Here is a 26552-nt window from a genome sequence, read left to right on the forward strand (position 1 = left end):
GATCCGTTGTGCAAGTAGAAAACCGACTAAGAATGCATACGACGGCGGCATAAAGTATCGGTTGATTGCATGTGAGAGCTCGTCTTCGTCGTATGGCTCGTAAAAGATACGAAGCCTCCATGAAGTCAAAGTCCAGCGAGATGCAATAGAAGTATCACAGGAGTATAACAGATTTTCCTCGCAAGAACACCCATCGGCGCATTCGCGATCTCGTGTCACACGGAAAGGCTATGCAATATGCAGGCCTCGACTCACGAGGTCGCTGTTACTGCGCTGAGCAATTTTGAGATGTTGTCATATAAATAAATGCTTTCTGCGTCTAGAAGAACGCGCTGAGAAATAATGCTAGACGCTCGGGTCCACCGCCTTTGCGCGCCTTTGCAATGACCCGTTGATCATGCCATTTTATGTCTTATCATATCGTCATTGGGAAACAGTCCCGTCGCTGAAGCCGCCATCTCAAGGAGGCGAGGAATGTGGGGGTGGATGACTGAGGGGTCTCGTGGTCTCAGGGCGCGACACCCCTGCTGCCAGTCCAGCTAGCGTAGAAGCGGCATCGCTCTCTGACCGATCTAGCGCGGGTCGGGCCTCCTCTCGTGCAGGTCGTCGAAAGTATGAGGCCTCCTCGGACAATGCTGGTGATCCTAGGTTGCCAAGCGCCGGATTGCCCGTCGAAGGTGGTCGAGGCGGAGGGAGGGTCCTCATACTCGACCCTTGAGGATAATCGGGAGGGCGATCGGGTGACAAGTTCGGCAGACGATGAGAAGGATTAAAGTGCTGCGAAGGAGGATTATTGTACGGCAGAGAGCCATGAACTGCCCTTGGTGTTTCTTGGTGCACCCTGGGATCAGAGTAGCGGTTTCTCCACGATGAATCCTGCATGCCAAAAGAGGGTAGTGCTGGTGCACTCATACTAGCTTGAGCACTACCGAACGGCGGTGTGGCAGAAGCAAGTTGTGACTGCTGTTGATGCTGTTGATGCTGTTGTTGTTGCTGCTGCTGCTGATCGGCATTATACGCCATCCGGGTCCGCGCGACATAGTCAGGGGTACCCAAGACCTCACCTAGTGGAGCTGGTGCCCCCGGAGTCAGCAGCGAAGGTGTTGGCGGTGGTGGTGCTGGCCCTGACGATGAACCGGTGCCTAACGACAATGCCGCCGTGCGCATCAAAGAGTCTGGCACATCACTCCGCTTTCCTGATGAGTCGTCCGACACCGAGCTTTGGGTCGATAGGAGTCCAGGGCGCAGATAATCTCTCCCATGCGGAAGCGAAGGAGGTGACCCGCTGCGAGATGAGGGGAGGGGTGGGCGTGACAGGCCTGCAGCTTCTCGCGCCGACTGCGTAGGTCCACCGGTTAAGGAGGATGAAGCAGCTGATCCCATCGAACCCCCTCGGACATGACCGGAAAGTTGGCTTGTTGATTCCGGGTTGAGCTCCAGTGACTTTGCCGAGATGATGCTGTCACTAGATTCGGGTTCGAGTTTCGGTCTCTTTGGCTCTGCCGATTGTCCTTGCTTGCTCTTAAACTCTGCCAGGTACTGCATGTAATCCTTATATGCATCTGTCTTGCGGTATGTGGACAGCTGTATGTTATACCGTTCCTTCGCCGCATTTGCCTGAGCCTCGAACGGCTCTTTGCCCGCAGGGTCCAACTTTTGCCATCGGTCGCCGACGAGTTTGGCGATTTGTGTAAAAGACAAGTTCTGGTCCTTGACCTCTTCTCGGATCTTGTTGGAAAAAATGACATAGGCCGAGGGAGGGCGTTCAGGTGCATTGTCGTCAGGCTTGGGGTGACGCCTATACTTCCTCTTCGTTTCAGCGGCCGGGCCCGAGGCGCGTTCGGTAGACGCTACTGGGGTGGCAGCACTCTCAGCAGCCTTGCCGCTTTCCGGAGGTCCTTCCTGGGCTGGGGATCCAAGGACTCGTTCGTACGGGATGCCACGGTAGTCAGCGATTGCACGTTGCAGCTTCTTTGTCAAAGTCAGCTACACAAGCGCTACGTCTACCAGAACTAGGCGAGACTTACCCTGCGATGACCTAGTTTGACGCTGAGAGCATCGCTAGATACATTGTCAGTTCACGGTCCTTTCCCTCTTGCGGCGTCCGACTTACAAGTCACTTTCTTGAATGTCGGCCAAGGTCTCCCATGTGTCGAAACCCTCGCTCAGGAAGATGTCGAGGTACTGCTCAAGGCCTAGGCGCTCGAGATGGGGCGCGATATCTGTCATTCACGCGTACGAGTTGTTTCATCGATATTTGGATTGCCGCGGAAGACCCCAAGTCTCGATCTGGAGGATCTGTTCTGCAAGTGATAATCCTAATGGGGATTAACCGGTTTTTCATGTGGAAGTAGTCGTTATGGGATACGTCAGAAGGTCGGGCCCTTTTGGTCGTGCGAACATATGGTGGTGATTGGTGTGAGTTGTCTAAGCCAGTGGTGGTGGTCGGTTGCGATGTGTCTAAAAGGCCTTGGCGATATCACCAGCCACAGATCGATATTGGGCAAGGACAAAAGTGGTTTTTGGGGAGGAATCGGGTTCGGATTGACGATGATAAAGATGCGCTTTTTGTTTCTCTTCGGACCTGGCCAAGTCGATCAGATCGGCCGACCTAATGATGAAACTAATCCGGGCGGATATTTCAGGGTCTCAAAGGGTCTGCTTCAATACCCATGAGGTGGCGGTGGGGAACAAGCGAATTAAACACAATGCTGGAGAACCATGAGATGGAACCCGGACAGATGCGGCTCTAATACGTGCTTGCTCCAGCAGATTGGAAAGACCCAGCACGGGAGAGTTCAGATCCTGACCTGGGACTCCGGTGAATGCTGATGTTGACAAGATCTCGGGACACACGCTCCAAAGGGGGGGCAGACGGCGGCAGGCAATCGATGCGAAAGGAGGCCCCCAATGTAAACGCAATACTCCCCGGCCAGTGACCGTTGCAATGATCAGACCAGGAGGGAATAAACTGGCGACAAGCGCCTATGTACGAAAAAGATGGGAAAGAGGCGAGAAAGGGCCGGTGGTAAAAGGCTATAGGCTGTTCATGAACTTGGGAAAAGATGATGTTCTCTGAGGGAGAGGAACGAGCCAAGCTTTGGGTGCACGTCGACGTGAGGGTGGAGATGGTGATGCAAGGAAGCTCCTGGGTCTCGTGGTGTGCCGTCATTCGCCCGTTAGCGAGGAGCTACTGCTATTACTCTGTATCAACGATCAGATGTGGATTTGATGGGAAGTTTCGCAGACGCAAAGGTCTTCTATTTTCGAGCAAGGTGTGTATGAAAGATGGGGTCGCACTATTTGGGTTTCTTGTTTGCGAAGATGGTGACCTATCCCGGAGCCTCTTCTCTGACTCGAACGTGGTCCGATGCTGGATCTGGTTCCAGTCACAGCTGTCCCAAGCCTGTCGTTCAGTGCAGGTACCTGCGTGTTGATTACTTCATGACAGTTGGAGTACTTTGCCGTCACCATTTTACGTGAGAAGCGCCTATGAGACAGACATGGATACAGGTTTGAAACAACAGACGTGGTGCACAGTGAAGGTTCCTGGTAGTCGGATGGGCTGATAGCTCCATCGATCGCGATCCCACCATCGGGTATATTCGAAGAGCATTACTGTGGTATTGCTCTATTATCCAAGCATGTCGCATGGAGGATATTCAGCGTAGGAACCTCCCGAAAGGCAAGCTTTTTCGACAAGGCCTGACTTGTAGCAGGTGATTACCGCATTCGCTATAGGCAATTCGAAAAGCAGCCCAACCTGAATTGCGAGATGCAGATCTTAGCATTGGACGGCAAGGCGACAAAAAGTGTTTGGTAGCCCGGGCGATCTGGCGTCTGGTAAGTTGATTTGCTAGGGGCAGAGTAGCCCTTGGAGGTGGTGTTCGACAAGAGCGGAAAAGCGGCAAGGCCACAAGTCCGGAAACTTTTTTCAGGGACTCGTTGACGTCGATTGCCGCCCAGGACCTCGATCTCGGTACACGGCAGTCCACCATAGAAACCGGGGATTGTGATCTTGAACTACGATTTCTCTGCCAATGCTCGATCCTTCAGAACACAGGGTCGCCGTGGGTCCGTGGGCCATGTCTTGGACACGATTCCCTTTTTGCTATTCACAGCACAGCAACCGAATCAGTCCCTACTTGATAGATAACTCCTTGACTATGCAGAACTCCAAGTTTCCGCCAGCCCTGGGACGATCAGCAGAGGGGCGCACAATAACAGGATTGTGTCCAATTCCTGGGATGACGGGGCGACGGAACTATGGAACTTAGGAAAGTCAGGTTCCATCGCACGGACGAGACGTTGCATCCGTCAATAATATCAAGAATCCGAGAGGGGCACTGTCGCCGTCCAGCGAGTGTCTGTGATTAATCCGATGCATCACAAAGGGTCTTGTGGTCCATCGTCGTAAGCCCACGTTCGCATGTAGGTCAATACAAGCTGGCATTGTCGAACGAACTTGCGGTTTGCTCTCTCTGTAGCCAGCCAATGCACGATGCTAAGAAGCAGCATTCTTGTTCGTTCAATCGGCAGCCGTGCCGACACTGCGTAGCCGCAAGGCTCATTGATCACGGAAACGCAACACCGCGGTCAATTGGTGTCAGCACCCGATAAGGCTATGGGAAGCACTGGCCCCCACGTTTATCGGGAGCTTTCTGATATGGATCATGGACGGGAAAATTGCCAGAACTTTGCTGTTAGTAGACTTTTGTGCAATGTGTATCACTGGCAGGTATCTAGCAGAAGATGGAGTCGACTTTCACGAGATTTAGCCGGGAGAATCACTGAATCTTCCACCTTGGCAACTTTGGACAGAAACTGGTCAGTTACAGTGATATGGCGATATAGTAACTGGACCAACGGAACCGTAGATCGCCCTCCTGCAACCCGGTTTCGAGGCTTAGGTCGGCGATCGTCGGTGGTGGTGCTAGTCGCATCGATGGAATGCCAAATGAAGAGAGGTTCTTTCGGTGTTCATGACTCTCTGTCCACGATGTCATCAATGACATCGCTTATTACCTTTCTCGAGCCCACATTGTATTGGGCCACCTCTTGCCATGCTCACCACGGCATAACAACGGGAGTTGTTTTCAAATTGTCTATGGGTGAACGTCGCAACGGTTGTAGGAGCCAGTGTCACAAAGTATACTCTGCTGCAGGGTTCAATTTTTGCATTTGGCATCTTGATCAAAGCTCGTTGGTGGAGCAAAGTTTGAGCATAACCTTCATCATGTAAGGTCAATTCTGGCGAGGAACGCCCCTGCCGTCTGCAAATGGCTGACATGGCTTAGACTTGGAGAGATCAAGAGTAAAAGTGCGATTTCGGGAAGCATAGTGACTTTGATCGACCTTATCGATTCGAGTGTACCCAGTTGGAGGAGACATCAAGGTTTCATGAACGGATCAGGGCGAGAATGACACCTTAATGTTATTCCCGGGATACTCAGCAACTCCTTGGCCCAGCCCACAGGGATAGCAGATGTGTGGTATCAGTCTTCGACAAAGCTGTCAATACCGTTCCTGCCTCTATAATCAACACAGGCAACCCTGAGTAGAAGGATAAAAGTAGGCAACCGCAAGTGTCGCCGCGGACCGAACTTATCAGGCCCTGGAGCCTTGGAGTGTAGTCATTGAGGCTAATAAACCCCTGATATGCAGCCGCTCAACGGTCTTTTGCAAGTGCACAAAGCCTGAACCAGCGAACCACAGCTTTGCGAGTTTTTTGCGTAAAGTTTACCCGAACGACGTGGCATGTGCCATTTCTCTTTTTCTTCCATGCTCATCTACTCCGTATACCGTTCTTCAATCCCACCTTTTCCTTCCCTGACTTTCCTGTATACGGACAGATTCCTCCATACGAGAACGAAACCCCTTGCATTCTGTTCTCAATCAGCCTGACACGCGATACTCTTTTGGTTCAACAACCCGCAAATCCCGAGCCTTTGCTTGGCTTTTCTGCTTACGAGTCCTGTCCCGATTCCCTTCGGACAGTTGATAAGACTTTCAATCCCGACGGGCGGGGTACGATCAAGCAGCAATGGCACAACAGAAGGCCGACTCCCACCAATCCAACGACCAAGCAGACGATGCCCGAGAGAATGGCAATCCTTTGCAGGTGACCTCCGAAATGGCCAAGGTAAGGGGGCAAAAGTCATGTCACATTCTAGTCGTCTTAGCCCGGCATCTTCCGCTGACCATTTGCCATCTTCGATCCAAAAACAGGCCTTCCAAGAACTTGCACAGTAAGATAGCCAAGAGGCTCCATAGATTCCGAATAACTCTCTAACCGACGGCTATTCAGCGGTGAACGGACAGCATCGGCTTTGGAGTCCAAGCTTGACGATATTGAAAGCCGCATCGAACAATTGCTCGCTACTATGGAGAACAGCACTCAAGACCATGGTCAAAATTCAACGCCCTCCCAATCCAAATAATCAATCCATTCGCCTTTCAACAATGAGCCACGTGGACGCCTCCCGGGTTGGTGCCACTTCCTTCCAGCGGTTCCGCTGGGGTGGACTTCAATAAAACGCCCGTGCGCGAATGCCTCAAATGGGCAGTCTGCTAAAAAAACCACTTTTGAAGCAAGATTTCCATTCCCGTTCAGGACCGAGAGAGACTTCGACACCGGACTAGGACTGCTGGAAAACCCCTGTAAAGTCGAATTTCCCATCAGTCTTCTCGACCACGCCCCGCTCCGTCACCACTCCATCGATGAGCTCGGCGGGAGTAACATCAAAAGCAGGATTCCACACATCGATGCCAATCGCGGCGGTGCTGATAAGCTCTGCGCCCTCATCAACGAGGACTTGTCCGTCAGCCGCCACTTTGGGCCCTTTGATCCTGGTGACTTCTTCTGGTGCTCTTTGCTCTATCTCAATATCCTGACCCGAGGCGGTGGCAAGGTCGATGGTGGTCCTCGGAGCAGCAACAAGGAATTTGACTCCATGGTGGCGAGCAAGTACAGCAAGAGAGTATGTTCCAATCTTGTTGGCCGTGTCACCATTTGCCGCAACTCGGTCAGCTCCGACAACAATAGCTGCAAGATTCTTCCCTTCCCTAGCCAACAAGGCGCAGGCCATTGAGTCTGTGATCAGTGTCGCCGGTATCTGGTCGTGCACAAGTTCGTAAGCTGTCAGGCGAGATCCTTGATTGTAAGGCCTCGTCTCCGTGCAGTAAGCCTGCGTGAGCATATCACCGGCTCTCAAAGACCTGATGACCCCCAGGGCGGTCCCATAGCCTGCGGTCGCCAGAGACCTGCGCCTGTGTCAGCCATTGTATGTGTATACTCATATAGAGTGCAGCTTTCTACCCACCCAGTATTGCAGTGTGTCAGGACTTTCAGCTGTTGGCTTTGGTCTTGCTTACGCTTCTTCCCAGCCACTGTGTTCTCTTCAATCCATCTAGCGCCATATCCGCCAATAGCCTTGTTGTCAGACACATCGTCCACCAGCATCCGCTCAGCAGCCACGATGTATGCCTGCGCTACGGATTCCGCACTCGCACCAGATTGTATAACGGCCTTTTTCGACACGATCTTCAACTTGCTCACCGCATCGCCGAGGTTGACGGCCGTCGGCCTGCTCGTCTTCAAGTAGTCTAATCGTTGTCCTATCGTCTCCTTTACATCGTCTGCACGACTGGGCAGTTTTCTCGCTGCGACTTTGGTTCCAATCTCCACAGCCAAGGCGAGAGCGGCCACGATGGCGATAGCGGGAGCTCCTCGCACCTTCATCTGTTTAATCGCCGCATGGGCTTCTTCGCAATCGAGGACATCGACGTAGGTCGTCCGGTGCGGCAAAAGAAGTTGATCGAGGACGCGGAGTGCAGGAGGCGACGAGCCAGACGCCGGCTCATACTGGATGGCTTGGAGGACCATTGTTACCGCCGTCAACAAAGCCAGTGGAGGACTTGTAACGGCCGAATATCAACGTTGAAGAACTTGTAACTTTCTCCTGCTCATGAAATTGCTGGTGGCCATTCAATCCGAACCACTGTTACACGTGCAGCACAAGGGTCAACATTTTCTCTCTCGAAAACGCCATCCACTGCGGGGATTGTCTTTGCAAGTCAGTTTGTCACCCCTCACCCTTAAACCTGACTCGCCTCGGTTTTGGGTGGTCCATTCATTGACGTATGTTTATGAAACTTGAACTTGCAACATAGCTGAATTGCATTTTCGCAAGTTTTATTTGTTGTGGTCGCGGACGATATCTCGAGATGCCAGCCTCAGAGATTGCACATTCGGCTCAGGCAGGCTTCGCCCCAGCCAAAGCTTACGATGCTCATCGACCTTCCTATCCAGAGGAAGCGGTCGAGCAATTCCTCCAAAAGCTAGAAATTGCCGGCGTCAAGGGTGCCAAAGTTGCCGACCTTGCAGCGGGAACTGGCAAATTCACCGAGATCCTCGCGAGGAGGCCAGAGGAGTATGACGTCGTCGCCATCGAACCGCATGATGGGATGCGCGGAGAGCTAGACAGGAAAACCCTTCCCCGTGTCGGTGTCGTCAAGGGCACAGCAAACAGCATGTCGGACATTCCAGACGAGAGTCTAGCATGCTTGATCGCAGCCCAGGCCTTTCACTGGTTCGCCAACATGGACGCGTTGAAGGAAATAGCCCGAGTGTTGCAACCGACAGGCGTTTTTGGAGGGATATGGAATATTGAAGACTGTAAGTAGCTTGGCATCGAACAAGGATATCATCGGCGCTGAACTCACATGTCCCATCATAGACAACTCACCCAAATCATGGGAGATCCATTCGGGATGGGAAAGCACAATGCGGGACGTGGTGTGGACATTCGACGACAATCAGCCTCGATTTCGTCACGAAAAATGGCGCGAAGTATTCGACGAGCAAAATCGAAGTAACCCGCTGACTCTACATTTTGCCGATCCGCTGTTCGGTCTGCCCGTTGGCGAAAGCTCGGTGGACTTCGAGACGTGGCTGTCCAAGGACGACGTGTGGGCCAGATTGAGGACGTTATCCCAGATCGCAGTATTGGAGGGAGATGAGCTGGAGAAAGTGAAAAAGATGTTCTTTGATAGTGTAAATTCGCCAGACACGGAGACAGACGAACATGGGCGAGTCGCTGTGCATGGACGGACTGTATTCTTCTGGACGAGTAAAATACCTGCTGAGCCGCTCAAGAGTGGTGGCTAGACTTTCCAGCCAAACAGTCTTCGACCCTGTTTCCCTTGAAAATCTCTGTCCCCGTCGTCGAGCCGATCAAGCGCACTCTCCCCAACTGAATCCTCACTGCCGCTTCACCCCACCCTGCTCATCCCTGGCACATTCGACCTGGCGCGTCGGCTTTTGAGACATCCTATGTCCTGATGGACCTTTCTACCTTAGTCGATGCACAACGTTCGCCGTGACGATATATTGACCCAGCCGACAGGCATAACCCTCAAAATGCCCGCGTGCTTTTGATCCCGAAAATCCTGATTGCTCTTTGCTTCGTGCACATCGTGGTCTTCACTCGCTCGAAATGTAAAGCACTGCAACACATTGCATTGTCAGTCATTGCTTTTCATTGCGGTTTTATCACAATGCCCGTCCACCGTCTTCGTCAGAATGATCGCACATACCGTTATTGCCTCTGACAAACGCATCCCCATAGTTCCGCCGTTGTTGCCCGTTGACATACTCCGTACACTTTTCCAGCGCAATATTCATGTATCCGTCCACAGACTGTAATTCGCCCTTGTATACAATGCCAGAGTTGAGCTTGACGGTGACGGGCACGCCGATGATGGAGGACAGGAAACTCGCGGGGTCTTTTGGGTCGGTGCCATTGTGGTTCTCCATGGCGCTGAGCGTTTCGACGATGTTAAAGGACGCTTTGGGAAGTTGACCACAGGAGCCAATGCGAGGACGAGGTTCCGTGCGACGTAAGGATTCCAGAGGAAGGAAAAGGAAGCTTTTCGTTGACGTTTCGTTGCAGTACGGCAGAGCCTTGCGGAACTTTAGACGCTGTAGGCGGAAACTTTTAGGGCGGGAGGAACATTTAGGCTTGCGGCTCACGTGGCTAGGCGTTTGTTCTAGGGTCGCGACTCGTGTTCCTGGGCCGCCCTCTCCCATGCGACGCGTTTAGATGCTACTTGTACTATGGTAAGTTGGTATCGAATCTTTCTGCTTCAACGACAATACCTATTGTTCTGTCGCGGGTGCGCCACAATACTTGCATCACGAATGAGGGCTTTTGCAGATGTCATGCTGCAATGATTCGACGTCTCAGAAGCAAGTGAACCACCCTCGAACATTCGCCAACAGTTGAACAAGAACACTGCCATAAGGCTCATTTTTTGTCTTCTGAAGTAAGCGGCTCTAGGAGTGGAGCTAAGGATGACTTTTCCGAGTCAAGGCTGTCCAAAACATCAGCGACGGAAGCCGACGGGGCGTCCTCATACAATTTTTGTCGAGCTTGATCTGCTAGCGTTCCCAACGGACCGGTCTTCTCTTCCCGTCGATTGAGGAAGGACAGGTACGTCTGCCAAACAACGGCGAACACCGCAGAGAAAGCGAAACGTAGGTGTGCAGGAATAAGTGTGAAATTCAGAGCCGTTACTACAGGCCAGAACTTGGCTGAGCTGACCACACTCTCTGGTACTGCCGACACAACGCGATGCAGCACCACCGAGGGGGCATTGCCCGTCAGGAGTGCTTGCATACCGAAGAAATACGTGTTGAATACTGGTGCGAACACGAACTGTTGAATGAGAACCTTGACCGTAATGGATGTCCATTTGGATGCATAGTTGAAGTGACTGCCGAGGAAGAGGAACCTTTCAGTAGGCCAACGTCAACACCAGTCCATTCAGGAAGCGCAAAACGACCATCAGCAAACTGGGCTCCTACCATTTATATCCTGGGATTGACGCCAAACCTCCCACCAACAGCATCCTCGCCGTACGGACCCCATCGTATGGTTCGCCTCCTATCTCTTGCGCCAGTAGATCTCCAAGCAGGTATGTGGTCAGCGAGGTCGAGAGGGTCGTGACCAGTGGTCTTCGACGCTGCGTGCGACTGAACCAGCTGAAAAAGTCCTTGACTGGTCCAAGACGGTGGTACCATAGAGGGCTGGGGACGTCAATGAAGGAGGATTCCTTGGAGTGCGGCACCTCTGTCGCAATTTGGTTTGGCGTGTGAGGCGTCTTTTGCAGCTCGGCCGTCTTGATCTGATCCTTTGTGAAAACGCTTCTGCTGAAGCCACGATACCGAGGGAGGATACGGCCACGGCAACTGCGCGCCAGGAGTTGGGTGACCATTGCAGGACGCGAACAGGAGAGAAAGAGAGATGTCTTCAGGAGCGTTCAAGTTTCACATGGCGAATCTGGGATATAACCCTCTCTCAGCTGTCAGAGAAGTCTTACCAACCTCTTCGCGCCAGAAGGTTGTTATCTTGATGTTTCATGGGTAAGTGCACTGCCAGTGTCCTGAGTTCAATGGATCGCAATCAAAGTTGGCTTGATCCAGTGACGTCACATCTTCTTCCCATTTATCTAGGTACCAGCATGTGCTGTGGCGGCTGTACCATCATTCAAATATTGTATCCAAATTGTTATAGTAATACACACAGCTGGATGGAAGCACCTTATCCTCACATGCGAGAAGGGTCCACGCATCCGCTCCGAGTTGCTCTTAGAGCTGTCTTGATGCGGACACAACCTCTTCCCCATCGTTCACTCCCAAGGCAAAACCCGCATTATTCCCCTGCCATATCAACCAGCACAATGGCCTGAAGAAAGCGTGCTAAAACTCCTTTTCACTCGGATTCGCTTCCAGCATTTCTTCCTCCTTCTTCCGGAATTCTGGATCTGCCCTAAGCGCTCTCTGGTCTGCACCTATTCCAGCCATCTCCGTCCCACGCATGTGACCTTCAGGAGCGTCTTCAGGTTTGCCATACTTGGTTTCATACCGTTGCTCGTCCTGTTTGCGCGTTTCATCTTCGTCGTATCCAACGCGCGGATCCAACTTGTTCAGAAACTCGGATTTGTGTTTTTCGGTTTTGCTGACTCGACCAAATGATGGACCGCCGAACGAGTTTGGGGCTCTGTCCAAACCATCACCACTAACTCCGAGATCCGAGTTTGGATCTGGTTCACTAGACTTCGTAGGGTTCAGAGATGGGGATTCTGAGTCTTGCAATGCTCCTTGATCTGCCCCAATGCCGCCCATACCATCGCTCTTTGCGACTTTGAGTTTATCGAGTATGGTCATGGTGTTGAGTGGTGTCGATCAACGTGCCTTTCGAGACCTGCAATGTTCGTGCAGATTTGAGGATAGAATATTGCTTACCTTGACCTGACCCTTGTGGCTTTTACTCTAATATAGGGAATGCGCTGCTTCGTATCTCCTTGCACAACCTGAAGACGTCATAGGCGTTTCTTCTGTTGATGTCGCAGTCGTGCAGGGGTAGTCACTGAGTTCCTCTCCACGATATCAGCCCGATGAGCGCAGCTTTGCACATGTTGATTGGTGGGTCCAGGCACAGAGTGGGAAACTGGATTGGTTACGTATCGGCATAGATAAGCAATACGGGGTGCAGATAGGTCAGCCTTGCCCCAGGCTCACTAGGTTCGTCGATCAAAGGCTGTGTCGCTTGTAGCCACAGTGAATGTAGTGTAGCCCGCTGCTTGAATATTTGAAAAGTTTGCAGTGATTGACACCGAAAATGTCGTTATTCGATGACAAGGGGTCAAGGTAGCCGGGCAAATACCATATGGGAATTCGATCATCAGGCTGAAAACCAGTGCTTCCGATTGGTCTTTAAAATCACAAGCCGTGCTGTAATGTGGAAGTGACCGCCGGCGAGGCTGAACACAGGCTGCCACTCCGTCGGCGCGCGACTCGAGTCATCTTCCCCACCGTACATCATGCAACGAGCACGACCACGCACCGACCCATTTTGCGAGCGACAATGACCTCCGGCGTCAAACGCTCGATCTTCAGTAAACCAGCCTGGGCTGCTGCACCCGCCGCCTCCAGCACCTCCAAACTGACAGAAGAACCCGTCTTTGGCCGCAATCACATCTACGAAGACATCCTCCAAGCCGAACAAGCGAAACGCGAGAAGAAGGCTTTGAAGGCTGCACGGCGCGCACACAAAGAGGATAGTAAGGAGGAAAGTGTAGGCCCCGAGGTCAAGAAGAGAAGGATTTCGTACGAGCCTGCGACAAAGCGGAAAATCAGTGCCGATGTTTCGGATGTGGAGAACCCTGCGGATAGAAATGGAAGGAGGAATCATGACGGGCGCGTAACGCGCAGCACGCCGCAGAAGCAGAAGGCATTGAGCAGTGGCCTCGAGGAGTCTCCTGTCATCAAGCATTCGCCCAGTAAAAGGCAGACCAGTGGACTTCGAGTCGACGAGGAGGATGACGACCTGGAAATCTGGGCCCCTCCCGAAGCGACCAAGAAGCATGCGCCGCTCAAAGCGAAGCCGAACCCGCCTTCCGAAGACGACGAGTCCGACGAAGACGATGAATACACTCGCGACCTAAAAGCCAAAGCCCGGGAAAAGGCGCGCCTCAAGCGACTGGGCATAGCTGTCGAACCAGAACGGCCTAAGATGCCAGTCCCAACATCCACCACGGCCTCAGCAGTAGAACGTACAAGATCGTGGATAGCAGAGCAGACGCAAACCCGTCCTGGCTCAGCCAACTCCGCCCTTTCGCAAGAATTTGGTCGCGCAACACCAACATCCGAACAGGAAGATGACACTCAAGTCAAAATCCTCATTCAGTCCGACATACCCAACACTCAGTCCCTGATCGTCAGACGCAAGGCGTCGCAGTCCCTCAAGCAGGTCCGGGAATTCTGGTGCCAGAAGTACGGACTGGACGAGGCCATCAGCAAAAAGGTGTTCTTCACTTGGCGTGGCACGAGGCTGTTCGATTCGACTACAATGCGTGGGATCATCCAGAAGCTCAAGCTCGACTACCGCCAACAGAGCGCGAGCGTGGATCCTACAGGCGAAGACGATGACAAGGATCCAAGTGACGGCAACATCCTGCTGGAGGCTACCACGCCCGAAATTTATGAGGAGAAGTTGAAACAGAAACAGCGTGCAGCTATAGCTGGCAATGGCGAACACGCGGAAGACGAGGAAGATAATTCACCTCTGCCAGTCGATGATGGTGCTATCGTGATCCAGCTTGTCAGTCCAAACCTGGAGCCGATGCATCTGCGCGTGCGGCCACATACGACTATAGCCAAGATCATGAAAGGCTATGCGGCGACCAGGAATGTAGCTGAGGGGAAAACGCCTTGGCTCATCTTTGATGGAGACCGCTTGGAACCGGAGCAAACTGTCGAGGATGCTGGTTTGGAAGATGAAGACAAGGTCGAAGTCAGTATACGGTAACTAGTCAAAACACGAGTATCATAATGTGAAAAGGAGCAATGTAAGAGATGGAAAAGTTGTTCCATGAGGTCTTTCTTGATTGATTGATTCATCGATTCAACTTGTCAATTTGTCCATCTTCCGCGGACAGCATTGACCTGGATAGTCCGGCAGACCAGACTGCCGATGCACTTGGTTGCGGGAACGTAAAACAGCCCGCGTCATTCGATCCATGGGTTCTTCTGCAATACACCCTTACAGATTCATTCAAGCAAAGAAGCCGATTTTGATTGTGCCATGCCAGTCGTGGAAATTGTCGTTCTTGACCACTTTCTTTTCGGTTTTCGTCCCCAAGATAACAATGTACTTAATGAGCACCAGTTCTTCTCGCCTCGGCGATGACTCGTTGCAGATCGTCGACCTTCCTCTTCGCACGGCCAAGGGTACCGAGCTACACAGAAAGTATGTTAGTAAATAGTCGTAAGATCGGGAGTGGTGTAAGAGCTGTTTTTTTTCTTTCGAGGGAATGTCGTTCGCAGATGTTGAAAACTTTCCCAGCCATGGATGTCGGAGTGTATGTGCACAGGGAAAGCAAACGTACCCGCTTCTTTGCCAGCTTTCTCGCACGCTTGTCCTTGCTGTTTCTCAACAATTCGATGACACGGCGTTCGTAAGGAGCAAGACCGGCGACTTCTCTGACGATCTCGCGGACGAAGGCGGTGCGCTTGCTCTGGAGACCCTTTCGGCGGCTGATGCGAGGTTTGGGTGTGATGGGTGTGACTTTCTGTTGTTGAGATGATCCAATTAGTATGGTTCCTCATAACTCCGACACAGACAGGCGCTGTGAAACTGTAGAGGATGAGATCTTCCTCGACAATGCTCTGATGAAGAAGAAGTAGTTTCGCGGGTCGATCTCAGTCCGTCCAACATCTTCAGGCGAAGTCGTGGGTTTCGAGTTGCGACTCACATGGCCTTTGTTCAAGCCGGCGGCGATGCCGGACTTCTCAGTCGCTTCCTTGGCCATCTTAAATGACTGTTGGCGACAAGAACTTCGGTGGTAAATTGGCTTGTCGTTGATGAGTTGGTTGCAAAAAAGCCGCAGTTTCCCTCTCGAAGCAAATCTCTGCCAAGCCGCGGTGAAAATGTGCGGGAAGGTCTAGCGGGCCGCCGAAAAAGGGAAAGCGCCATCAACGGTCTTGGCATCATGGGTGGCTCTGTCCGATATCCGTCACTTCAACTTCCGCGTCTCATCTATTGCACTCACTTTGTCTTCTACCAGGTAGCTATCACTGTACCTGAGTAATTTTTCCCCCTACCACTTTGTCTTGGGTCTATTTGGGGCGCTACAGAGCCGGTGATTGATATCACTCACAACTTCAATGCGTGCAACACCAACTTCTTGTACCCCTCCAGCGCATCCTCCAGATCGCCCACCGTCAATCCCTCATTTCTGCCATGTGCCACTAATATACTGCCCGGTCCATACAGATATCTCTTCACGCCCTTCGCAACCTTCAAATTGGGTATATCTGTCCCGTAATTCACTGTGATCGTGTCGAATCCATCAACGTCCGCGTCCAGCGAAATTGGGCCATATCCTTGGGCAAATTCCAATTCCAACAGCCCATCTAGATCTACTTCGCGGATTGCCTCTGTCACAAGCTCCTTGACTTCCTCGATCGTTCCACCCGCTAATCTGAACGTCACATCCGCCGAAGCATACTCCGGGACGACATTCCCTGCCACACCGCCCTGCATCAAACCGACGTTGACTGTACTCCTGCCATATTTCTTGCTGCGTGGCAACCCGCCCACGTCCTCTGGGATGTCGCCTAGACCGTCCAGTACGACCAGTGCAGGTAAAATCATGCTGTTCGCGCTGCGACCAAGCCATGGGTATCCAGAATGCGCTGCCTTGCCGTGCGCCTTGATAGAAACCATCGTAATACCCTTGTGACCTGTAGCGAGCTTTCCTTCCGTAGGCTCACCAAATAAGATCGCCTTGTAGTCTGCCTTGGTTTCGTTGTACAGCTTCGAGTTGGAAAAATGCTTCATGCCATCGCCGCGAGATTCTTCGCCGACCACAAACAGCAATGCTACCTCAGAGGGGTCGAACTTGGTGTCAGGGTCCTCAAGCAAATCCAGAAGAGCTTGAATTTGGACAGCCACACAAGCTTTATCATCGACTGTGCCACGACCCGAGATCAAAATGTCCTTACGCGATGACGATTTCTTGGGTTGCGACAGTGCATACGGGATGTGCGGCGGAACGGTGTCGATGTGCGAGCTCAAGAGCACTTTTGGCTTCGGGATGCTCTCAATTCGTGCGTTGTCATACTTGGAAGCGTCTGGATAAGCGTAGATATTGAGCCGGTCTTTCGTACTGTTGTTCGCGCCTGGAAGTGGCACGCTCTGAGTCTTGACGGTAAAGTTGTGAGCTTCCAGGATAGAAATGACGAGCTTGCCGACTGCCAATTCATCATCCGTGACTGACTCAAGTTCGCATATAGCTCTGTGAAGTGAAAGTAGAGGCGATGCGGCAATCACGTCGGATAGCTGGTCCTGACCCGATGCAGCTGGAATTGGGGCTGGATCCAAGACTGTTTGCTGAAGGTGCAATGCTTCGGATGCGCATCTCGATGCCAGCGCTGCTACGGCGCACCAAAGTAGCTTCATGCTGATGATCGCTAGGTGGTCCTCTTTGGGAGAGCCTCAAGAAGGATGGCAAGCCATAAAATTGATAGCTTGGTGCATGCAGGATATTCTATTATATTTCAGGCTATTTGATGTGGTCGAATAGATCGCTGAACGCCGGCAATGTCCACAGATTGGGGACATCTCCGGCATCAACACCACACATGGCGATGGTCGGAAAAACTACGACACAGAACCACAACACTGAACGTGACGATACACTGCATTGCTGCTAGATCTACACTATGCTTTGCCTTTGCCTTTCTCAACTCCATTGGATTGAGGCTTTGCTTTTCGTCGCTCCCAGACCATCAGATAACCTTCCCTGGTGAACAGCGTTTCGGCTTCCGCTCGTTCGACCCAAAGATCTTGGATCTCCATCCACTCCGGCAGATCAGTTCGTTTTGAATTCGAAACAGCTTTGTCCCGGAGTTGCACCTTCCATGCTACCTTCTGGGCGTCGGCACCTACAGCTTTATTTGCTGCATCAGCAGCATTAGAGTCTTCACCGCCACCTGTCGCCACAGACGTGGTGTCCAGGATGATGTTCGCCACCATTTCATACATGATGGGTTCACCTGGTGGGTGAAGAGCTGGGTTTGGCTCTACGTAAGGCGACATGTCCAGTCCGCGGCCTGAGCCAAACGTTACGATAGTCGGATTTCTTTCCGACACAAACTTGTTGACGCTGAACCTCTTAATGTGGAACAAGAGGTATTGAGGTAGCGGATGTAGTAGTCGATGACGGACACGGTGGGCTTGCCTCTCAGAAGCAGTAATGCCGTTGTACTTCTGCAGCAAAGTGCCAAGTGGGACCTGTGGGATGATGTTCTTGGACTCGACAGCGTCACGGAATAGTGGCACCGGTGGTAGGTCAAGGGTGAGAATCAAGTAAGGCGTGACGTTTGTTGCAATGTTGGACGATTCTTGGAACCTGAGTCGGTCGCCAGTGGCGTCAGATTTGGCGGTGATTGCCTGCGATTCGACTCGCAGCTTTCCTTGAAACGTCCTCTGAATTATCGACGACAGGGACTTCGTCTTCGAACCCCCAAGCGTTAGGTGTAGATTGTTGAGGAACCAAGACAGGAACTCCACCGGATCCGACTGCTGTGTCAAAGAGTACTTTTTGGACGAACGTAATGCAATCTCTTGCAAAAGCTCATGTGGTGAAACGTGATTTCGAAATGCTTTCGAATTCCATATTTTCCGTACCAGTGTACTGAACCTGACGGGCAGCTGAGGCGTGGTTTGCGAGAACTGGTTGAGAAGGAAGAAATTTCTCACAGGCGACACATGCGCCAACGTTTGCACGACCACATTGAGATAGTCGTTGGCTTTGATGTTGTTCATTCCGACAAAACCAGGCCGATATCTCTTGTTCGACAGGTCTATCGATATCCGCGGCTCCTTATCCAGTTTCCGTACTTCCTCTTCAGTAAACTTGGGATCTACCACATATTTGATATCATCCAGGCTCTTGTTATGTACTTCATACCCCTCGGGGAGTACATAGACCTTCTTCGTTTCCATGTTGATGTAGACATGGTGATCGACCTCAAGCGCGTGGAAATATGCGTGCGATCTTGGACCTCTTCCCTGAAAATATTTACCGCACACTAAGCATGCGTAGACGTTGATATTTGACAGTGTGACCGAGCATAACTTCTCAAAGTCGAAGTCGAGTAATGATCGATTTATCGTGTCAAGGTAAAGGTCGCTATACCCTTCGGTAGGAGCGCTCTGCCGCAACGGCGCAACGGGAAACCTGTCATCCTCGACATCTGATTCCGCTTCCTCCTCTTCATGTTCACCGTTGCCGTCCCGAAATTCGCCTGGGGCATCAGGCGTAGCGGCGTTGTGATGGGTGCCATTCGTGGAAACAACACTTGCGCTCCGTAGATCTTCGTCCGGGACATGTTCAACGCGCACCTTTTTGCTCAGCGGAGAGGTTTCGGCGGCAACGCTCTCTAGCGACTCCTCAGGTTTGCGCTTCGCCATGATGGGTAGAGTTGTGCTCTGTTGTGCTCAGTGACTGGTGGGCCTGGGAAAAATTATGGCTGCGGGCAGAAGAGCAAACAATGCAAATCAGGCGGAGGAAGTTCAGCCTCGCAAAACGTTATTGGCGGGATGTGCTCCTGCAAGGCTGCAGCATGCCAGTAGGGTAACGATATTATTGACAAGATAAATTCGCCTGGCGATATTTATTATTACAATAGTGCTCTAGTGCATCGCTAATGTCAAGTAACACCAAAAACATGCATCTGTCGGTATCACTGCTACCTCCTCTCAGATCTTGCCCCAGCCGAATCGACGCCCTAGGTACAGTACGCATTGAGTGCTAGCCCTCCACATCAGAATCTTTACCAAGCTCTGCATCGCAAGTGTGATGGACCAATTCCCCAGTGTTTGAAGCCATCGAGATCCATGTTCCGTTTGAAAGAAGAACCCTAACGGCCACGGCTCACCGAGTAATATCGATGTGTGTGTAGTATGAACTCCAAGAGGAGGCTGCCGTAGAAAGTTCTCTACGAGAGATCGTAAAAAGAGTATGTCGATGGGCAGCAGCAGAGTGGAAGTGACGACGGATGCAACGCCATGAGCGAGTGTATCCGCCGGAAAATTCGATAGCAGAGTAACCCGATACGTCCCGCGATCTTCATGCCGTACACGTTTCTCTGGGCGTGGATGATAAAACAAATCATCTCTCCATGGGCGATCATCTTCATTGATATCGGTAGGCCGTCGCACCGGTCTCAAGGGCGTGGTTGCTAAGCTGGCAGCTCGTGATATGCCAGGTATCGGAATGTCGGAGGGACTAGACGGGATCGATAAAGCGTAGTCCGACTCGAGACGACCTGGTATCGGGGTTGACGGACGACCCCACGTGTTTTCTTCCGTGCTTGATGATACAGGTTCCAGTAAAGTCTCCAGAGGCACAGCAGGTTGGGCAATGGGCCCCGTCGAAGGTGTGTCGTGCCCTGAATCAGCTCGACGAATCTCTGTGAAAGTCTCTCCCTGATCATCCACACGTGGCTGACTCTCTTCGGTGGTCATGTCTGGTGAGGACTGTGGGTGTCTCGCTTCAATGTCTGGTTGTCTTTCATCCGCCAGTCGGTCTCGAACGATGTCTTCATGCCTCGAATCTTCCATAAACATGCTGAGAAGTGCTTCTTCTGGCTCTGGCGTTGAAGTCGATGCATCGCTGCCCGATATACCCATGTCGTCTTCCATCTCGGTTATATAACCCATGGCCCGGTCTGGGTCAAGGTTGAAGTCGGTGAAGGCGGCACGAATGGCCATGCCGCGCAGCTCTTCAGGTTCACGTCTGGGACTGGAAGGCAATTCTCGATCGCGACGGACGAGGTCTTGGTAGTAATGACAGCTCCTCAGATACAAGTCCTCTTTGATCTTCGGAGTGAGCTCGATCGCAAAGGAAGCGCCCTGTGTTTGCAACATTTTCTGCCACAACCAGGACATTGCCGGAAAAAAGGCCCCGAAAGTCTCCACCCATGTGGACGGCTCGTATTGGCGAAGCTCCAGTCTCGTGTCAAGATGCCGGTGCTTTGTGATCTCATTCGTGGAATGGACATTTGCGCCTTGAAGGGATAGTCGGTCGGGCCGAAAGGGTCGAACAACGTGGTCAACAACCAGTGTGTAGATAGGCATAAACAGATATTGTCCCATCTGGTCTCTTATATAGGCGAGTACAAAAGGGGTGAACAATAGCCTGGCGGCGTACGCCAGCAATGAAGGTGAGGAGTTACGTGAAAGTGGGTGAGGAAGCCGGATAAGTGATCTACCACTGAACGGGATCAAGGCGAGAGGATGCGGGACAGCATGACTTGGTAGGATGTACAGAGATTGTAGTACTGCAGAAGCATAGAAAGGGTATTCGATCGCGTACCAGAGGATACGAAGGCTCAAGAATACATTAGCTCATTACACCAGCTTTCGACCGGAATGACCTCACCAATGAGTACGAATCAATCTGGCAATGCTAGCTGGGTGAAATATTCCGGCAGGCCGCAGTAGGTTTGCATAGTACTCGTCGTTCAATGCGTCATCCCTCATTGACTGACTGACCCCTGCAATCATTCCAGAAGGGAGACCAGCAAGGAAGAACGCCCTGGGGCCGACGACCTTCCATTCTGTGGCGACTATCTGAGGAACTGAAAGGCCAACGTACGATTTGTAGGTCTGTGTACGTTAGGATCAGCCACTTCCTGAAAGTCCCGACTTACAAGTATTCGGTGCCTCAAGGTCGCTATCCATCGAGTGGAAAGATTATGAAGAAGCGTCTCCACAAGGGCGAATCTTGCCCCTGCATTGTTCTCGTCAAACAGAACTTGGACCTTTTGCTTCTCATTCATCCTCTGCCAGCTAGTGCGATCCTTTTTGGCCTTTCGTACGACGACGCCGACCGTGGATAGTGCATCGTTTTGTGCACGGATTAGCCTTCGTCTTGCAGCTTCAGACTCCAGGTTCTGCGGATGACCACGAGAGTCAAATTGCTGCACATAACCTCGTGCAGTGCCATGTTGGGCATTTGGTCCCATAAAGAACTCTCCATTCTCGTCTTGAAGTGGTGCATCGAACGGTGACCTGCCCTGAACATTCGCATCAGTACTAGTACGACTTCTGAATGAACATCGCATGGCAAGCATGGGAAATGCTCTCATGAATAATCGAGGGTGAGCCAGCTTACCAGCGCCAGCCGGGCAAGATGAGATTGGCGACCCATCGATCGACCATCAAACAGCGAGGCTATGCATGCGCCTATGAGTGACTCCCCCACCTGGTCTCATCTTCTCCGAAAATACCACATATGCTCACACACGATGGAAGACTACACTGCCGAAGTTGCATGCAGGAAGCACGGAAGAATGTCCAGGCTTCGTGATATGAGATGGGGTGATTCAGGAAGGAACGAGACGGACACAGTAAAGATGTCGACAAGGCTGAAGATGAAATGTGCCAAGATTGGATCGGAGAAATTCAGCGCTCCGCCAATCGGGATACAGCATGTTGTCTACCCCGATGTCCAGAATTTTTTTACTATGGCGGCGACCACCGTCAAGTACCGACATAGAAATTCTGAATCATAACTCATTGCCCAAACCGATGGCAGAGTCATAGATCGAGTCTCAATCCATAGCCAAATGGCCACCAAGGTCAACTTCAAAACGACCTTCGAGGCTGCTAGGACAATCGAACCAATTTACACGGGAGGCGACATTTCTCACAACGCGAATGGCACCTTGATCGCAACATCTGTCGAAGAAGATGTCTTAGTCGTTAGGGTCAAAACCGGGAAGGTCCTGTGTCGGATAGAGGGCGACGGTGAAGCTGTGACAAGTTTATCCCTGGCCCCAGATGCATCCTCTTTAGTCATTTGTTCTCGATCACTTTCACTTCGAATATACTCGATCAACACCGAAGAGGATTCTGCCACGCTTACTTCGAATCTACTGCGTACTCTAAAGCCGCACAGTACCCCAGTTGTCTGCTCGGCCATCGACAGTACTGGCTCGATGTTAGCGACCGGAGGCGCGGATGGGACTGTGAAAGTGTGGGACGTCAGAGGAGGCTATGTATCGCACACTTTCCATGGACATGGAGGCGTCGTGTCAGCGTTGAAGTTTTTCTCGACAAAATCAGGGAATGCATCCAGCCAAGTGGCCGCAAATTCGAGTCGAAAACGGAAGATTCGCAATGCTGAGCAGACGGAAGTGGAAGAGACGTCTGCAGGTCCGTCAATCTGTCTAGCATCTGGCGGTGAAGACGGCAAGATCAGAGTGTGGAATTTGGCTTCCCGAAACTCGATCGCCACCCTTGATTCACATGTCAGCGTGGTCCGCAGTCTAGAGTTCTCAGAGCAGCAACAGCTTTTGCTGTCTGCCAATCGTGATCGAACACTGATCCTATGGGACACGCAAAGCTGGAAACAACAGAAAGTCATTCCGGCCTTGGAAGTGCTAGAAACGGCAGGCTTTATCGGGGACAGTCAGTATTGCTATGCGGGAGGAGAACATGGCGTGGTGCGGATATGGGATGCTCTTCAGGGGCGTGAAGTCACGACCAAGCAAAAGTCCGGACTCGAGAACGATGCGATTACAGCCATCGTCCATATTACCGAGGGCAATACTCTTCTCTCGATACATCAGGATCAGACGATGAGGGAGCGAAGCCTTTCGGGGCTGTGGGATTTGGCCGACAACAAGTCGATAGAACTACCTCTCCTCCGTACGATATCTGGTAACTACGATGAAGTTATCGACATGGCTTGCGTCGGCCCTGGCAGAACATTACTGGCTCTCGCCACGAATACCGAAAGTATCAGGTTGATTTCGATCAATGATGATAGCAAAGATGGGTCTAAGTCTTCAGAAACGACCCCATTTGGAAATGATGTTGCCCTTCTAGAAGGACACGAAGAGATCATAATATGTTTGGATGTTGACTGGTCAGGGTACTGGTTGGCAACCGGTGCAAAGGACAACACCGCCAGATTATGGCGATTGGACCCAGCTTCGTCCACCTACAAATGTTTCGCCGTCTTCGCAGGACATGCAGAATCGCTCGGTGCGATAGCCTTGCCGAGAAGTCCTCCAGATGACGGGCTTGCAGCGAAGAAACCTGCAGACTATGCACCTGCATTTCTGCTGACTGGTTCGCAAGATAAGACCGTGAAACGGTGGGAGACGGCCAGGTTGAAGTACAGCAAGTCCATGGCAGAACCTCATTCTGGCGTCAAAGCCTTGTTTACGAGAGTGGCACATGAGAAGGACATCAACGCAATCGACGTATCTCCAATCGCTCCTCTCTTCGCGTCGGCCTCCCAAGACCGTACCATCAAGATCTGGTCGCTTGAAGATGGCTCAGTCGCTGGTATTCTTCGTGGCCACAAACGAGGCGTATGGTCTATCCGCTTCTCCCCGGCGGGCACACCTCCACTCGCTCTTCCAGACGGGGGCTCGAGCGGCTCCCGTGGCCTGCTAGTCAGTGGCTCAGGCGATCGCACAGTCAAGGTTTGGTCCTTAGCGACATACACCTGTCTACAAACCTTCGAAGGCCACAGCAACTCTGTCCTGAAAGTCATCTGGATCCCGCCCAGCAATTCACCCTCAGAATCCGACACGGAGACTGAAAGCCGTCAATCTCAAACAAACCAACCCTTGATAGCATCAGCGTCCTCCGACACACTCGTCAAGCTCTGGTCAGCCTATTCCGGCACAGACTCGGACCACCTCCTCGCCACGCTCGACAACCACACTGACCGGGTTTGGGCCCTCGCAGCACCCAATTCGTACTCGCAGACTCCATCCAAATCCCACGCAGCCTATCCCTATCCATTAATATCCGGCGCTGCCGACGCGACCCTAACATTCTGGCGTGACACCACCGTCCAAACCGCCACACTCGCCTCCAAGCGCGCGACCGAACGCATCGAGCAAGACCAACAGCTCCAAAACCACATTTTCGCCAAGAATTACCGCGAAGCCATCACGCTGTCTCTGGCGTTGAACCACCCGGGTCGCCTTCTCCGTGTGTTCGAAGACGTGGTCAATCTCCCTGACGCCGAGAAAGAAACGTCCAGCGTAATGGGCGTCAGGGCCGTTGACCAAGTCCTCGCCTCCCTCGACCATCAGCAGATCTTCACGCTGCTGGAGCGCGTGCGCGATTGGAACACGAATGCTCGAACCGCGACCGTCGCGCAAACAGTCCTAAACTGTCTGTTCAGAAGTTATCCGGCGAGCATGTTTGTGGATATGGCCAAGGAGCGCAAGCTCGGCGCCAGTGGGAAAGGTATGAAAGAACTGCTGAGGGCGCTCGAAGTGTATACTGAGCGCCACTATAAAAGAATGGAAGAGCTGGTGGACGAGAGTTACTTGATTGAGTACACTTTACGAGAGATGGATGAAATTTCGGGTATTTCCGCCGGTTTCGACGGGATACTGGCTAATGGGCATGATAACGGGGATGAAGAGGACTTTGTAATGTTATGAAGGGAGCAGGAGAATATCATGATATTGGGCCGGGCTTTGTGTCACGGCTGCCTCATCTTCTGTCTCGGTGGCGGCGGTCGCTGTCTCTGTCTCGATCTCGATTCCTATCCCTATCCCTATCCCTATCCCTATCACGATCTCGGTGACTGCGGTGTGAGGAGGATGAGTCGTACCGGTCATCATCTCGGTGGCGGTCACGGTGCTTTTCTCGAGGACGATCGTCGTCATCCCGTCGCCCTCGATCTTTTGATCTGTCTTCGTCGTGTCTTGACCTGGAGCTGTCGTAGTCTCTGTCGTCTCTGTCTCGTCTTGAACGAGAATGATCTCCATCGTCTCGTTTCGAGGTGCTCGACCGGGAGAATGAGTTCATCTGCTCTTTGTAGCCCTCATCTCCATTCTTCAGCAACTTTTGATCTCGATTGCCGTTGCGGTCGCGGTCCGCATCCCTTCCACTTCGCTCCAAATTACGGTCTCGTCGCTCCTTCCAATCTTCCTCTTTCTCATTCGTCCGGCTCTGGCCTTTAGACTCTTTGATCCTCTTCTGAAATTCGTCTTCAGATATCCTCTCGCCAGTGGCCTTATTTTCACGCATAAGTGGCGTGAAGAAGCCTTCCCCTTTGTTGTTTTTCCGCATGTCCGCCTTGCCCCAAGCACCGAGCTCGGCACCCGCTCCTGGCACGTTCTTCGCGCCAATCCCAAGGAAGCCCTCCTGCTTGCGCACCTTTCGAGGATTGTCGTCGGCCTTACGATCGAGGGCGATGAGCTCACCATTCGCACGTCGCTTCTGACCCATGCCTCTGAGCATTGCCATTCCGAACTCTTCTACAGGCATGGCGGCGTAGTCTTCCAACGTACTCGACTCAGGCCTCGATGCCACATCGTCTCTGAAATCTTCCATCTCATCTCGACCGGTGAGTCGCACGTTTCCTAGCGTGCTTATGATGGCATTTGAGTTTGGCTTCCCCGTTCCGTCGTCCAGGAGCGCAGCTAAGGCCTCTTCATCAGCGGTCAACTCTTTTGGTGGCGCGTGTATATTGGTGCCAGTGTGTGTCGCCTCTTGGTCGCCATTCGTCGCCGGTGCCTCCATATTGTCGCTCTTCTCGGCCATCTGGAGGCCGCTTGCTGTGCTGACTTCATTCCGCTCAACCATGACCACACCATTACCCTGCTGTTGTGCTTGGACTTCTGCAGGAAGCAGATTTTTGCGCCCTCGTGTTCGCCAGTCGCCATTGCCCAAGTTTTTGATGACTAGTTCTTTCGTTTCCTGTACGGGTTGACTTAGAATAGCACCACTTGACGTGAATCCAGCGACTGACTCGTGCCTAGGCTCTTCTTCGTCTTCGTCGTCGGAATCATGGCGAAGCGCTGTCCGTGATGGACCAGTCGCAGATTTTCGAGAAGGCGGAGGGACGCCTTTGGCATTCCCGGCAGGTTTCTGTTTGCCGAAGCCAAATGAGATCGCCTTCGACATGGCTGCTGAGGATAGCCTGCCTTTGAACAA

At 52.2% G+C, this 26552-nt stretch overlaps 14 protein-coding genes across 14 annotated transcripts; 5 read left to right on the top strand and 9 right to left on the bottom strand.

Annotated features, from left to right (window-relative positions):
• Positions 1-459: 459 nt before the first annotated feature.
• EDD37DRAFT_610165 (uncharacterized protein) lies at positions 460-2229 on the bottom strand (the record flags this gene model as incomplete). Its single annotated transcript, XM_062815185.1, has 3 exons — positions 460-1986; positions 2028-2061; positions 2114-2229. 3 exons carry the CDS (start codon positions 2227-2229, stop codon positions 460-462), a joined length of 1677 nt encoding a protein of 558 aa, XP_062668731.1.
• Positions 2230-4311: 2082 nt separating this feature from the next.
• EDD37DRAFT_444755 (uncharacterized protein) lies at positions 4312-5619 on the top strand. The gene is made up of 2 exons (XM_062812818.1): positions 4312-5238; positions 5298-5619. Exons 1-2 carry the CDS (start codon positions 4625-4627, stop codon positions 5422-5424), a joined length of 741 nt encoding a protein of 246 aa, XP_062668732.1. The 5' UTR covers positions 4312-4624; the 3' UTR covers positions 5425-5619.
• A 1-nt stretch (position 5620) lies between these two features.
• Positions 5621-6661, top strand: EDD37DRAFT_444756 (uncharacterized protein). Its single transcript, XM_062812819.1, has 3 exons — positions 5621-6142; positions 6229-6248; positions 6308-6661. Exons 1-3 carry the CDS (start codon positions 6044-6046, stop codon positions 6438-6440), a joined length of 252 nt encoding a protein of 83 aa, XP_062668733.1. The 5' UTR covers positions 5621-6043; the 3' UTR covers positions 6441-6661.
• EDD37DRAFT_444774 (S-methyl-5-thioribose-1-phosphate isomerase) lies at positions 6400-8055 on the bottom strand. Its single transcript, XM_062812820.1, has 2 exons — positions 7323-8055; positions 6400-7263 (listed from the first exon to the last, which is right to left on the bottom strand). Exons 1-2 carry the CDS (start codon positions 7883-7885, stop codon positions 6639-6641), a joined length of 1188 nt encoding a protein of 395 aa, XP_062668734.1. The 5' UTR covers positions 7886-8055; the 3' UTR covers positions 6400-6638.
• Position 8056: 1 nt separating this feature from the next.
• EDD37DRAFT_444866 (S-adenosyl-L-methionine-dependent methyltransferase) lies at positions 8057-9513 on the top strand. The gene is made up of 2 exons (XM_062812821.1): positions 8057-8677; positions 8739-9513. Exons 1-2 carry the CDS (start codon positions 8227-8229, stop codon positions 9167-9169), a joined length of 882 nt encoding a protein of 293 aa, XP_062668735.1. The 5' UTR covers positions 8057-8226; the 3' UTR covers positions 9170-9513.
• On the bottom strand, positions 9485-9817 carry EDD37DRAFT_651040 (U6 snRNA-associated Sm-like protein LSm6; the record flags this gene model as incomplete). Its single annotated transcript, XM_062818310.1, has 2 exons — positions 9485-9507; positions 9598-9817. The coding sequence occupies 2 exons, from the start codon at positions 9815-9817 to the stop codon at positions 9485-9487; spliced, it is 243 nt and encodes an 80-aa protein (XP_062668736.1).
• Positions 9818-10008: 191 nt separating this feature from the next.
• EDD37DRAFT_682289 (uncharacterized protein) lies at positions 10009-11277 on the bottom strand (the record flags this gene model as incomplete). The annotated part of the gene is made up of 2 exons (XM_062819792.1): positions 10009-10794; positions 10868-11277. 2 exons carry the CDS (start codon positions 11275-11277, stop codon positions 10308-10310), a joined length of 897 nt encoding a protein of 298 aa, XP_062668737.1. The 3' UTR covers positions 10009-10307.
• A 1302-nt stretch (positions 11278-12579) lies between these two features.
• On the top strand, positions 12580-14625 carry EDD37DRAFT_445126 (ubiquitin-2 like Rad60 SUMO-like-domain-containing protein). The gene has a single exon (XM_062812822.1). The coding sequence runs from the start codon at positions 12930-12932 to the stop codon at positions 14370-14372; it is 1443 nt and encodes a 480-aa protein (XP_062668738.1). The 5' UTR covers positions 12580-12929; the 3' UTR covers positions 14373-14625.
• EDD37DRAFT_633161 (60S ribosomal protein L36) lies at positions 14420-15434 on the bottom strand. Its single transcript, XM_062816767.1, has 3 exons — positions 15319-15434; positions 14953-15135; positions 14420-14802 (listed from the first exon to the last, which is right to left on the bottom strand). The coding sequence occupies exons 1-3, from the start codon at positions 15373-15375 to the stop codon at positions 14719-14721; spliced, it is 324 nt and encodes a 107-aa protein (XP_062668739.1). The 5' UTR covers positions 15376-15434; the 3' UTR covers positions 14420-14718.
• A 167-nt stretch (positions 15435-15601) lies between these two features.
• EDD37DRAFT_633162 (acetylornithine deacetylase) lies at positions 15602-17127 on the bottom strand. Its single transcript, XM_062816768.1, has one exon. The coding sequence runs from the start codon at positions 17025-17027 to the stop codon at positions 15720-15722; it is 1308 nt and encodes a 435-aa protein (XP_062668740.1). The 5' UTR covers positions 17028-17127; the 3' UTR covers positions 15602-15719.
• A 2-nt stretch (positions 17128-17129) lies between these two features.
• Positions 17130-19096, bottom strand: EDD37DRAFT_633163 (ubiquitin thiolesterase). Its single transcript, XM_062816769.1, has one exon. It carries the CDS (start codon positions 19041-19043, stop codon positions 17289-17291), a length of 1755 nt encoding a protein of 584 aa, XP_062668741.1. The 5' UTR covers positions 19044-19096; the 3' UTR covers positions 17130-17288.
• Positions 19097-19231: 135 nt separating this feature from the next.
• Positions 19232-21973, bottom strand: EDD37DRAFT_633165 (uncharacterized protein). Its single transcript, XM_062816770.1, has 4 exons — positions 21751-21973; positions 21287-21652; positions 21016-21242; positions 19232-20964 (listed from the first exon to the last, which is right to left on the bottom strand). Exons 1-4 carry the CDS (start codon positions 21784-21786, stop codon positions 19332-19334), a joined length of 2262 nt encoding a protein of 753 aa, XP_062668742.1. The 5' UTR covers positions 21787-21973; the 3' UTR covers positions 19232-19331.
• A 116-nt stretch (positions 21974-22089) lies between these two features.
• Positions 22090-25163, top strand: EDD37DRAFT_445550 (quinon protein alcohol dehydrogenase-like superfamily). Its single transcript, XM_062812824.1, has one exon. It carries the CDS (start codon positions 22205-22207, stop codon positions 25049-25051), a length of 2847 nt encoding a protein of 948 aa, XP_062668743.1. The 5' UTR covers positions 22090-22204; the 3' UTR covers positions 25052-25163.
• EDD37DRAFT_651049 (DExH-box splicing factor binding site-domain-containing protein) lies at positions 25104-26522 on the bottom strand (the record flags this gene model as incomplete). The annotated part of the gene is made up of 1 exon (XM_062818311.1): positions 25104-26522. One exon carries the CDS (start codon positions 26520-26522, stop codon positions 25104-25106), a length of 1419 nt encoding a protein of 472 aa, XP_062668744.1.
• Positions 26523-26552: the final 30 nt, after the last annotated feature.

This window comes from Exophiala viscosa (genome assembly GCF_022695815.1).
Source record: "Exophiala viscosa unplaced genomic scaffold EDD37scaffold_7, whole genome shotgun sequence".
Taxonomy (NCBI): Eukaryota; Fungi; Ascomycota; class Eurotiomycetes; order Chaetothyriales; family Herpotrichiellaceae; genus Exophiala; species Exophiala viscosa.